Below are 12,477 nucleotides of genomic sequence, written 5' to 3' on the forward strand. Positions count from 1 at the left end.
CCTCTTGTTTTGTTCTGAGGCAGGTGGCTGTGATGGCCAGTACTGTGGGGTCTTGTGATCTCAGAGCAGACACTGGAGGCTGACTGACCCCACAGAGGTGGACAAGGATGTGGGCTCAGGCGATGGGTCCTTTCTTGGGTTTCTGCCTCTCCTCCCTGACTCCTGACCCTTGCTCTCCAAAGCTCACCTTTCTGTTGTAGTTGCCTCCCCAGGGGGCAGTGACGGGCTTTGCCCCGCTGAACTATACCCTCGGGGTAGGTGGCCACAGCCTGGCTTGTCACACACTGGGGAAATCCTACACTGGGGAAGTCAGGATTGTGCCTTGCTGGGCTTGGAACCCAGGTAGAAAGGTAGATGGTGTGGGTCTGAGGGACTGATGCCCCAGCCCCAGGGCAGGTGACTTCTCCTGGGAGAGGTTGCCCATGGCCCCCTTTGGCCCCTCGACCCTGCAGAGGTGCTCATACACGCCCCCTGCAGGCCACAGCCTCTGTTCATAGGATCTGCCCCAGTATCACATGAGAAGCCGGGGCCAGGAGCCTCGCTCTCTCTGAGAGCAGCTGGTCATCCCACGCTGAGGGGCGTCTTCTCGGACACAGGGCACATAGCTGACCTGCAACTGACATATGGACTCTTCCCTGGGCTTTACCCCTGAATTTACCTCCATGCTGGTCATCCCACACTGAGGGGCGACTTCTCGGACACAGGGCACAGAGCTGACGTGTAACTGACATATGGACTCTTCCTTGGGCTTTACCCCTGAATTTACCTCCATTCTTGTCTCCTGTCTCACGGCCCCTGCCTTTTCCCCCAGACACCGGAGATCTCCAGGCTTGGGTGGAGTATGGCATGTTGTCAAGCTCAGTGGTGTCCACCTCACCAGCCCACTGGAATCAAGCCCCCGGGAGCCTTTGAGAGAGCAAGACCAAGGACTTTAAGAAGACTACGGTTAATGTTAAGGAGCATAGATTGTAAGATGAGGAATTTCACTAGTGTTCTTCAATCCGTAAGAAGAATGAAATAGAAATTGCAGAATTGAAACTTGCACAGACATCAAGAAATAATAGTTTACAGGCCTCAAGAAGTAATAGTTTAACAAATGACACATTCACAGAATCAAGGAGATGAGCACCATCCACAGGGTGTGCAAAGGAGGTGCCTAATCCCAGGAGCAGCGTGGCCACGGCTCGTCTGAGAGCGAGGCATGTGCTGGGCAAGCTTTTGTATGTAATATTCACCAAAGGGAACCTTGGCCAGTGATACCAGGGAAAGGCTATCATGGTGAAGGCCCACTCATCTCCACCACCCTCAACTTGAATCCAAGTATTGGTGAAGAAACAGACTTGACAGAGACTTTGGCCACCTGGCCTGGGTTCTCCCTACAAAACGTCATGTTTCTCCAAGAACAGGGCAAGGAGTCACAATTGTCCAAATCACAGACTGCATATCTTAACGGTACAGCTATTACAAATTTGCACCTTTGTTTGAAGGGAATTGTTAAGTGGTGGGTAGGGAGTGATGTGTTCCAGGGAGGATTTGGGCCCTCTGGCTTGCAGGTGACCCTCTTATCAGACAGGGCAATTCTGCCAATAACTCATCACTGCCTTCATTCCTCAGGTGGTAGGGATACAAAGGGATTAAAAGGGGTGCGGGCAGGAAACAGCCCTCACTGACAGCACAGAGCCATCACCTACTGTCTCCTCAACTCCTCTGCCCATATAGGCACTGAGGGTGCCATCTTCTTGCTTTCACAGCAGCTGTTGATAGCACACCATCATCCAAGGAGTTCTTGAGCACCAACTTTGCACTACTCAGCAGCAAAATGGAGAAATCAAGGATGGTTCATGGAAATAGCTAAGGGTCTTGTTTTAGGGCAAACGAGCTTATTCTGCAATATGTGCTTCTTAGTTAATTGGGGTTCAAATGTCCTTTCTTGGATGAAATGATGTTGATAATGTTTGAAAAATAAAAGGTAGGCCACCCCATGAGAAACTATGCTTTTATCTGAGTGGGGTTGGGGAGCAAGAGGGAGTAATGAAAATTTGGGTTGTTGAAGTAGTGACAGGGCAGGGCTGACTTGTTCAAGGCTGCCTCCCTGCAGGAAGAAGGCCAGCCTTCCTCAAGACTTCATGGACACTCCCCATAGCCAGGGCTTACGGCTGTCATAGCTGGTGACTCAGCCATGGGCCTACTGAGCAATACAGCTGCAACCGCAGCTTGGCTCAGCCCTGACCAGCAGGAGAGAGGCTGGGCCTCCCTCAGACTGAGTGCTCGTTCCATGGAGAGGGATGGACCTGGGTCCTGTGTGTCCCAGTGCTGGTCCTAGTTCCTGCCCACACGGGACCTGGGCTTCCCTGATTCTGCAATATAAACACCAGAGCCCAAAGTTTGAGTCCCTCTCCTGGACCCTGGATCCCTACTGGATCCCTGTGCGCTGGCCCAGAGAAGAGTGTGCAGTGGGGACCCACAAACTCCCCACTCACTATTCCTGTGACTGTGAACTTCCCCTGATAAACATGGCTCCAGCAGCCAGGGTTACATATTTTTAGGGAACTCTCTTATGGTTACAAGTACAAAAGACTGGGAACTACTATGGAAAACTAATATTTGAAAACTTCACTCCAGTGATATTTGAAGAACCTCTATAAAGTAACTAAACAAACATAATTGCATTTTATTCCACTGTGTCCAAAGTCTAAGCTTTAAATTGTATAAAAATGAGAACGAGAAGTAGAATGCCTCCAAACATTTGGAAATTAAGATGCACACTTCTAAATAATCCATGGTTAAAGAGGAATTTCAAGGAAGATTTTTAAGTTAAGTAAAACTGAGTGAAAATGAAAATACAACACATAAAATGTGGAAGGATCCAGATAAAACATTATTAAGAGGGAAACGAATGGCACTAAATGCTTAGAATAGAAAAGAGGGAAGGTCTCAGATCAATAATCTAAGCTTTCACCCATGGAAATGGGAAAAAAATTGCACAATAAAATCAACGCATGAAGAAGGAAGCAAATAACAATACACTCTGATCAAATGGAGTCTATTCTCGGAACACAAGCTTGGTTTACTATTCAAAAATCATCAGCGTAATTTGCCATATTAATAGATTGAAGAAGAAAATCTACATGGCCCCATCAATTAATGAAGAAAAAGCATTTGATGAACTTCAACACACATTCATGTCAGAAACTCTCAGAAATCTAGGAATAGAAGGGCTCTACTTCAACCCAGTAAAGAATACCTACAAAAAACCGACAGTGAACATCATACTTCATGGTGAGAGAATGAATGTTTTCCTCCTAAATTCAAAAGAAGGCCAGAATGTCCTCTTTCATCTCTCCTTTTCAACTTAGTACTGTAGGTACTAGCCAGTGCAGCATGGCAAGAAAAAGAAAGAAAGACACACAGATTAGAAAAGAAGAAATATTACTGTCCATACTCATGGATAGCATGACTGTCTGCATAGAAAATCCCAAGAAATCTCTAAGAAGCAATTAATAATTGGCAATTTCTTTAACAAAGTCTAACAAGCTCAACACAAAAACATTAGTCATATTCCCAAATATTAACAATGAACAACTGGAAACCAAAACTAAAAACACGATGCCATACACAATGCTTCCAAAACATGAGATATTTGATTATAAATATTTTAATAGAGGATCTGTATGATACAACCAAACAAGACCTAAATCAATGGAGAGACATATCGCATTCATGGATTGGAAGACTCAACATAATAAAAGGTCAACTTCCAACAGAATTTTTTTGTCAACATGGACAAGCTTATTCTAAAATGTATGAACAAAAGGTAAAGGCAAAGGAACCAGAACAAGTAACACAATTTTGAGAAAGCAGAATATAGTTAGAGGATATTAAGACCTACTGTAAAGCTATAAGTAAGACAGTGTGGTATTGGTGGAAGGATAGATACATAGTTCAATGAATAGGATAGAGAATACAGAAATAGACACATGCCAATACAACAAACTTTTTTTTTTTTTTTACATAAGTTAAAAAGCAATATGAAAAGCAAAATCTCTAGTCCTTATAATAACCCTAAAAGGAACACAAATCTGTTAAATGACTAAGCAAGACCATACAGTTAGTGGCAGCACCAGAATCAGAACACAGGTCTACCTACTCTTGCTATGACTGAGCCTCTTCCTCTACATCTCCTAAATGTCACTCTGAGTTGAAGAGGGGAAAGAAATGGGAGGCCACCGTGATGCCACATCCCTGTGCTTTAACCAGTATGTTTTCTTTATATACTGGACCATTTTTTCAGATTTTATTTGAAGCAAGTTTTGGCTTGCTTCAGTATGTATTTCATTTTCTATTTATTACCCTCTTTCATTCATGGCAGACAGGCTCTAGAGGTCCTGAGAATGTCTGAAACAAAGAATGCTATAAAACACCTTAGTAACTCTCGAAAATGCTAAGTGGACCCTGAATCAAAACGTCAAGTTTCAGAGAACTTACAGCCACTAACGATCTGCAAAACAAACAAATAAACAAACAAACAACCCCACACCCTAGCAACTCTCAACCTTGGATCAAACTACAATATGTTGGAAGAGGTATTACTGAAAAGAGCTTGAAAGGGCAGCCTAAAAGGCAGAGGGTACAGAACATGGGCCATGTCCCTGTAAAGGGGACATGGTTCATAATATTGTGAATCAAGGGGCTGGTTCACAATACTGGTTATCATGTTCAAAACTGTCAATCAAAGAGAGGTGCATTATTATATATTTGCTTGTTGCTATTGCTTTTCTGATTAGAAGATACAGAGTCACTTTAGGTAACTTCCATTTAATTTAATATTTGTCTTCATTTTATATCCAGGTCGCATTTTCTACATGAAAATATAATCATGCTGACTGCCCCCACCCCCTACACCCTCAGAGAAAAAAAGTGAAGAACTTTACACAACTTGAAAGAAAGATGGAATGCACAGAGAAGTTGCTATTGCACCCAAGTAACAAAGAACACAGAGAGACCAAACAGTAGACAAGTCAGAAGTGCATAGAAGACAGCTCAGGGCTCGCAGCAGGAAGGAGGAGGAATTAAAAGACTAAAGCTTTTAAATGCTATCACTTGTGCCACAAGATTACCCTGAAAAGGCAGATGATAGGTCAGAAAGCAGGACCAAACAGGGGATTTTCCAAAGGCTGCTATCTAACAGAGTTTAAAATATCCATAGATTATATATATAAAAAAAATTCCATACACAGAAGAGCTTTCTCTTCCCCACCTTGCCTCTAGCATCCGGTCAACACTTTAGAAACTTAAAACCACTGTTAGCATGTCCGAATGTAGAACCGATATAGGTTTTTTCTTTCTTAAAAAATTGTATCCCAACTCTTTCCAACCAACAATTCTGTTAATTATTTTCATTATGATTCCTCTGCATGGAAACCCAGTAAGGGATCATCAAGACAGGGCATCTCACTACTATCAGATCAATGCCAGTTGGGCAAAAGCTGCATGATTCTGTGTTACTCAGAGGGAGGGAGAACGGTAAGACACAGGAGTTGAAACTTATCCGCACCACAGAGGAAAAGGAAACTCCTTTTCTAATCTATTCATTAAACAGGAAACAGCAGGTGGACAGGAAAAGCCGTCTGCCTAGAGCAGACCCAGAGGCACACCGAAATCTAAAAACAAGTGCTCAGGAAAGCGTCTCGGCTCGGAGAGGAAGCGTCTTTCAGACCCTATCTTGTCCCTAGTTTGGAGATCAAAGCATTAGAACTTCAGATAGTGATACTCTGGAGGGGGTGGACAGGAAAGGTCTGAGAGACCCAAATAATGAGGACACTAGGCAGCTAACTACACCCCTACGTACAAATACACACATCAGTACGAAAAGTTCACCTCCAACCCTCAGCTACTTTAAACAAAGCATTGCAGGTCCAGGTTTTCTGAACAGGGGATATTTTAAAGTCTGTTAGCAGTTTAAAACATTGCAACACTGGCACAATATGTTACCTATTCTTTGTTTTTAATTACAGGGCAACACAGTAAACTCCAACACAAAGGTGGGGATGGGCGAGTGCAAAAGGAATAAAGAAAACAGAACCAGTATTTCACAAGAGCATCGAGCCAGCGATGAAGTAGCAGCTAATGCTTTGCAGACTCTCGAGGGTAGAGTTCGCTCAAGGTGCTCTGAGGGATTCTCTTCAGCATTTCTTTGGGGAAGATTCGGAGCAGTTGCCAGCCAATGTCCAAAGTCTCACAGACAGTGCGGTTTTCGTAAGGACCTTACAAAAAATTGAGACTAGATGAATAAAGGCCAAGTACTTCCAACTTATCAGCGTTCTTCAAAATTTATTGTTATGGGTCTAGCACTGTGAGCATGAAGTATAAAAAAGAGGCACAAAGCAGTCAGGTCTCCCAGGACTGGATGTGACCAAATGTGGAAATGAGGGTCTAGACAGTAAGTACCCCTGGGAATCAGAGAAAAGGGAGAAAGTCCGCAGGTGAGACCTTGGGCGCGTGCGTGCGTGCATGCGTGTGTGTGTGTGTGTGTGTGTGTGTGTGTGTGTGTGTGTTTAACAATGGGTGGAATCTAAAAACACCCCACTGAATAATGGAAACTAAACCCAGAGTTTTGTCCAGAGAGTAGTGAGAAAAGCAGTTTCCCAGCAACACAGGCTGACCTGAAGGAGGCTAGTACAGATACTTAGAAGGCCTTAAATGCCAATTAAGCACCTGAATAGGTCCATGTGAAAGTTTTCAAACTTGCTATTGCTATTATTATTTTTAATAGGTGAGTTCAGTAGATAGCACTCAGTATGAAACATAAATGTACTAGTAGGTGGAATGATTTGGAGCAGTTGAATTTCTATCACCTAATAGGTGAATGTTATTGACACGTCTTCAAGTGTAATTTCAGCTGTACCCAGGCTGTGTCAGAGAGATAGAATGCTTGTCCCTTTGTACTGAAGGGCTTAGTATTTGAGGAGAATAAGTAGGAAAAGGGCCAGCTTTTTGTTTCCTAAGCCAAATGCTGATTCTGTGCACAAGACTCTTTGTAGGTATCTTCAAAGATATAAATGTTGGGCTTCCCTGGTGGTGCAGTGGTTGAGAATCTGCCTGCCAATGCAGGGGACACGGGTTCGAGCCCTGGTCTGGGAAGATCCCACATGCCGCGGAGCAACTAGGCCCGTGAGCCACAATTGCTGAGCCTGTGCTCCGCAACAAGAGAGGCCGCGATAGTGAGAGGCCTGCGCACCGCGATGAAGAGTGGCCCCCACTTGCCCCAACTAGAGAAAGCCTTCGCACAGAAACGAAGACCCAACACAGCCATAAATAAATAAATAAATAAATAAATAAATAAATTCATTCATTCATTCATTAAAAAAAAGAAGGTATTAGTTATTTAAAAAAAAAGATATAAATGTTAATACTTAATCAAACAAATTGGGGTCGTGATTTTAAAATTCTCACAAATGACACCCCAGGAGTTAACAAAGTCGTTCATTTTATATGCCGTTTCAGTCCGATGCTGTCTGTGGGTGAGTATATTTTTAAAGTATTCAAGGCAGAGAGAACTATATCACATTCCTAATTTAGTGTCCTTATTTGGTGTGCAATAAAACTTGGGCTTTTTCATGATATTTGTTTCAATTCAATAAGTGACTGAATATGTAGTGATGAATAGGATTGCCAAGATCCTTTCCCTGAGGGAGTTTCCAAACTCAAAATGACAACAGAAGTATACATGGGATTCCAAAGTGATAAGGACAATGATAGAGGTAGTGGGAGCACAGAGGAGGGAAATCTAAACCCGATAATGCAGCATGGGTGGAAGCTGGGGTGGGGAGTGAGGAAGATTTTCCACAAGCAGGATATTTCTATCTGCATTGTGTATCTGCTAGAGCTTAATTTGGAGCCTTTTCTTATTTCTATACTTTTTGTTCTAAACTTTATTCTCTTTTTGACGAAATTTTTTAGTTAATTGTTTTCAGTATTTTGTCTGTTCTAGGGAATTGTCAGTAAATTTGATTGAGTAAAAATACTTATATCTGTGTTCCAGGACTGTGGAGGTATGACTCTCTAGTTGGTTTTGTGTACACTTACATGTAGGATCCAGCTCACATCTTTCTAAATTGTTCATGAGAATATGAAGTAGAATAGAAACAAAGTCTTTATCTTTATAATGACTTTGGTATAATAGTTTTATAGGATTTTGTACTTAATAAGGTCTTCTTATTATATTGAGGTATAAGACCCTTTATCTTAAGACTGACTTACTCTAAGACCTTTAGACCTTCTAGCCTGAGAATTAAACTCTTTATTTTTAATACTGTTTATAATCACATACATTTTCTATAGGTTATTCTTCATGCTTTTCTTTGGACTTTTAAAGAACATTCTTTATGCAAAACTTGTAATTTTGATGTTACTTCCTCCTATATATCTCAGTATACCCTTAGTATTTTCTGGGGACTATTTCCTGAGACTTTGTAATATCATTATAGTATAAAGTTCCCCTCCATAAAAGGCAGGTTTACCTAAGTATACCTACAAAATGTAAATGATGTGTTTAAACCTTTAATGAATTTATAGAAATGTATCATTTTTATAGATATTAAATGAATTCTTGCTGAAACATTTTAACACATTGCTTTTTTGTTGTTTGTTAATAACTGGAACATGTATATGGTAAACTCATACTTACTATTGATCTATATAATTATAGATCTGTGTGAGCTACCCTGAGTTTGACATCTTACTCTTTTAGTTTATTTCAAGTATCTCTTTTTTTATTAATTTTCATGTCTTTCATAGATCACCATTTTCTTCCATCACCATCTTTAGCAGCTGATTCTCTTTTGGAGCCTTTTTTCCCTGCAGAGAAACAAAGTTGTATTTTTTCAGCTGCTTTTGTGATTTGTGAGCATTACTCAACTGCAAGAGAAACAACAAAAGAGCAGTGATGATAAGTGACATTGATCTTGCATACTACCATGTGGCAGGCATAATTCAAATCCCTGCCTCAGTGAACTTACAAGTTACACTGTATATAATGGACCTTTGGTGTCAGTTCTTGAGTGTTAGAAACCATGATGTCAGACCCTAATGTGCCGGGGTTTATTGCGTAATACACAGCATATGAACAAAAATCATATGAATGATCAAGCTTACTTTAAGAAGATCAACATGCTGTCATATATAGTTGGGTGAACTCTTAACAATTGGCTTTGCTTTCTTCCATTGCTTCTTATAGCCAAATATTGTTCAGCTTCGTGACAGACTTTGTAGAGCACAAGGAGATCCAGCACCAGGGCAACAGGAGTCACCTAAAGTTCCTTATGAGAGGCAGCAGCTGCCCAAGGGCAGGCCTGGACCAGTTGCTGGCCACACACAGATGCCAAGAGTTCCAGCTCAACAATATTATCCCCATGTGAGTGATATGGTCCAGATTAAAGTAGGAACATTTATGTATTTCAAATTGGTGGTTTTAGTGTCTTGAGTAAGAGACCAGTGATAAAACTAGACAATGTATTATTTTAATGGTTATAGTTTTTCTTTTCTTGAAAGTAGCATTTATGATGTTTTTAAAAATTATCCCTTTAATCTAGTCAAATAATTTACAAACTAGGTAAAATTAACTTAAGCTCTCTGGGGAGATTTCTTCTTATTTCTCCGTCACTCAAGCTTAAATTACACATGTACATCTGTTCTTGAAATTTAATTTGATTCATCTAACAAACTAAGTAAAGTAGTGGGAACAATTTTGTGGGTAATTTGGTCAATTTTTTAAAGTGTTTTTAGAAAATAGTCTCTTTTTAAGTATTATTTTCTGAATCATTAGTGTGGTTTTACTATGTCTTCTGTATCAGCACAATAAAGAGTATCCAGAATACAAACATTTTTTTGGACAACTTTATATTAGAGAAAAGTGAGTGACCAAAGGTATATGAAGTTGTAGGTCATGGGGAATGTAAAGATGATTAAATAATTTTTATTAATAAACTAATTTATTTATTAAATTAAAATTACCAAATGGTTAGTGGCCTAAAATGTGACCTCTTATTGTCTTTTACTATTTCATGTAGAAACTTATATTTCCAGACCAGCAGATAACCTTCATGTTCTTAAATAAAAAGTATATTTTCGTAAGTAATAAATGGTCTTGATTGATAACAAAGTTAGTAGGTACTCTGCTCATTTTATTTTTGAGATGAAACCACCTCGATGGCAGTCTCTCTTTTTTATTTATTTATTGATTGATTGATTTTTGGCTGCGTTGGGTCTTTGCCGCTGCGTGCAGGCTCTCTCCAGTTGCGGCGAGCCGGGGCCATTCCTCGCTGCGGTGCCTGGGCTTCTCACTGTGGTGGCCTCTCCCAGCGCGGAGCAGGGGCTCCAGGCATGGGGGCTCAGCAGCCGTGGCGCACAGGCACAGCCGCTCCGCGGCACGCGGGATCCTTCCGGACCAGGGCTTGAACCCGTGTCCCCTGCACTGGCAGGCAGATTCCCAACCACTGCGCCACCAGGGAAGTCCCTCTGCCCATTTTAAAATAGAACAAATTGCTGATAGAATTGATGGGGTCATTTTTACATTTTGTAGCAAAACTAAGCATAAAACCATGAAAAAAAAATTCATGCTCTTTTGTCTGTCATGCTTTTGATTGCTATTTAATCAGGATAGATTACATTTGAATATAATTATGACTGTACTACTCTCTGTTTTGTTTTTTCGTTCATTTGACAAATATGAATTTAAGGGCCTGTCTTTATTCTCCCTGTTGAGGGTATATTGATAAACAAAACTAAATTCTCCACTCTTGTTGCTAGACTTAGAAAGTCTATGGCATAGATAGGGCAAATCAGGTGATGGCTGGGAAACTGAGAGGTGGAGAAGTCTAGCGACTAACCAGAGTTTTAAGACATAGAGCTTGAATTTGTCAGCATGGCTAGTTAATGGTTAACAGGATTGGAACTCCTAAGCTAAGCACCTTGAGTTTGACCTCACTGTGTCAGGGCACTGAAGTAAGGTGTTCTCTGCATTGGGAGAAGAGAATATTTACTCCTTATGTCCTTGGGTTTAATCTATCTTTCTGGGAAAATGTAAAAACCATGAAGGACTTTTATTATACCGTGACTTAGCAGTCTCATACTTTAAGAAAAGGAAAACAAATTCAGTCATAAATTATGCAGTGATTTTCTTGGTTAAAGCTTATGATATGTTGAATGAGGACAGTGGATTGTGGTTTTAAAGGCATGTTTATAGGCAGGAGTAAAGGGATTTCTGAAAGAGAAGCCAACTGAGTAGGAGTTCTCCTCCTACTATGACCAGCACATCTTTGCTATTAATTGTTTATATGATAGAGTTTCTTCTACAAAGATTTACTTGACAAAAGATATTCTGATGGCTTAAAAAAATGTTTTTGAAAACCTCTGGACTCCAGGGTAAGCAACATGGCGTAGCGTGGCAGACACTGGCCTGGGAATCAGGAGACCTAGAATCAGTCGTAGCTCCATCAACAACAGGTTGTATGGACTTCAGCCAGCCCCTTCAGTTCTCTGGGCCTTGGTTTTCTCAGTGGTAAAGGGTGGGGATCAGATTGGATGATCTTTAATATGCTCTGATTGTATGATTCTAAGCCTCATACGGAACTAACATAATTTTTGTGGCTCTAATGAAATCCGGAAAAGGGAGCTTATAGCAATATGTTTACAGATCTAATAGTAGCATGAATACAATTAGTGCTTCAAAAATCACTTTTTCACTCAATTACCTTTTTTTTTTTTTTCCCCTGGAATGTCTTCTTTCCTTCCCTAGTTACAGAACTTACCTTTTCCCACTTACTCTTGACACTTGAACGGCATTGTTCTTTCTGCTTTGATTTAGTTTTCATATTGATTTTTCCACTGCCTTCCTTCCCCTGTTCTGTTGTGAAAGGTGCTTTTTTCTTTTGGAATCCCTTGAAAGGGATTACCTGAAAGCAGTTGCCTGGCTAACGTATGCTATCTTGCTGCTCTTATTTTTTGCTTTGCATCTGGCTATTAATGCCTGTTGGGTTTTTTGTTTCTTCTTTTAACATTTTCATGTTTTATGTTCTGTGATTGGTATTTCTTTGTTCAATTCAGGTTAGAATTGCCCCCACTGTCACTACCTGGAGTAACAAAACTCCTACCGCCCTTCCCAGCCATCCACCTGCAGCCTCTCCCTCTGATACACAGGTATATCCTTCATTATTCCTCTTTGAGCAGAATTCTGCTCACCTAAATATATAGTTATATATTCTCTACCCACCTCCCTTAAGTTCCCCTCCCCCCATCTATCTATCTGCTTATTGCATTTTAGTGCTTTTAGGATGCAAGAAGCAGTTTTTAGCACAATTAATTTATTTTCTTATCACTCTCCTCTTCTTTTGCAGTTTTAAATTGACTTGAACTAGAAAATAATTTCCATAGAATGAGATAACTTTGGTTTTCTGTTGCTGTCTGAATAAATGTGTAACT

The 12,477-nt window shown here is 40.7% G+C and overlaps 1 protein-coding gene across 1 annotated transcript in view; it reads left to right on the plus strand.

Annotated features, from left to right (window-relative positions):
- LOC309661506 (uncharacterized protein) overlaps window positions 1-12,411 on the plus strand; it is a gene marked incomplete at its 5' end in the record, with an annotated part of 243,732 nt that extends 231,321 nt beyond the window's left edge. Inside the window, 2 exons of the mRNA XM_082463190.1 lie at window positions 9,236-9,412; window positions 12,103-12,411. Coding sequence (XP_082319316.1) covers window positions 9,236-9,412; window positions 12,103-12,241 — 316 coding nt within the window. The 3' untranslated portion in view covers window positions 12,242-12,411. The remainder of the gene's footprint in view (window positions 1-9,235; window positions 9,413-12,102) is intronic.
- Window positions 12,412-12,477: the final 66 nt, after the last annotated feature.

This window comes from Balaenoptera physalus, assembly GCF_965194825.1.
Source record: "Balaenoptera physalus genome assembly, chromosome: 5".
NCBI lineage: Eukaryota > Metazoa > Chordata > Mammalia > Artiodactyla > Balaenopteridae > Balaenoptera > Balaenoptera physalus.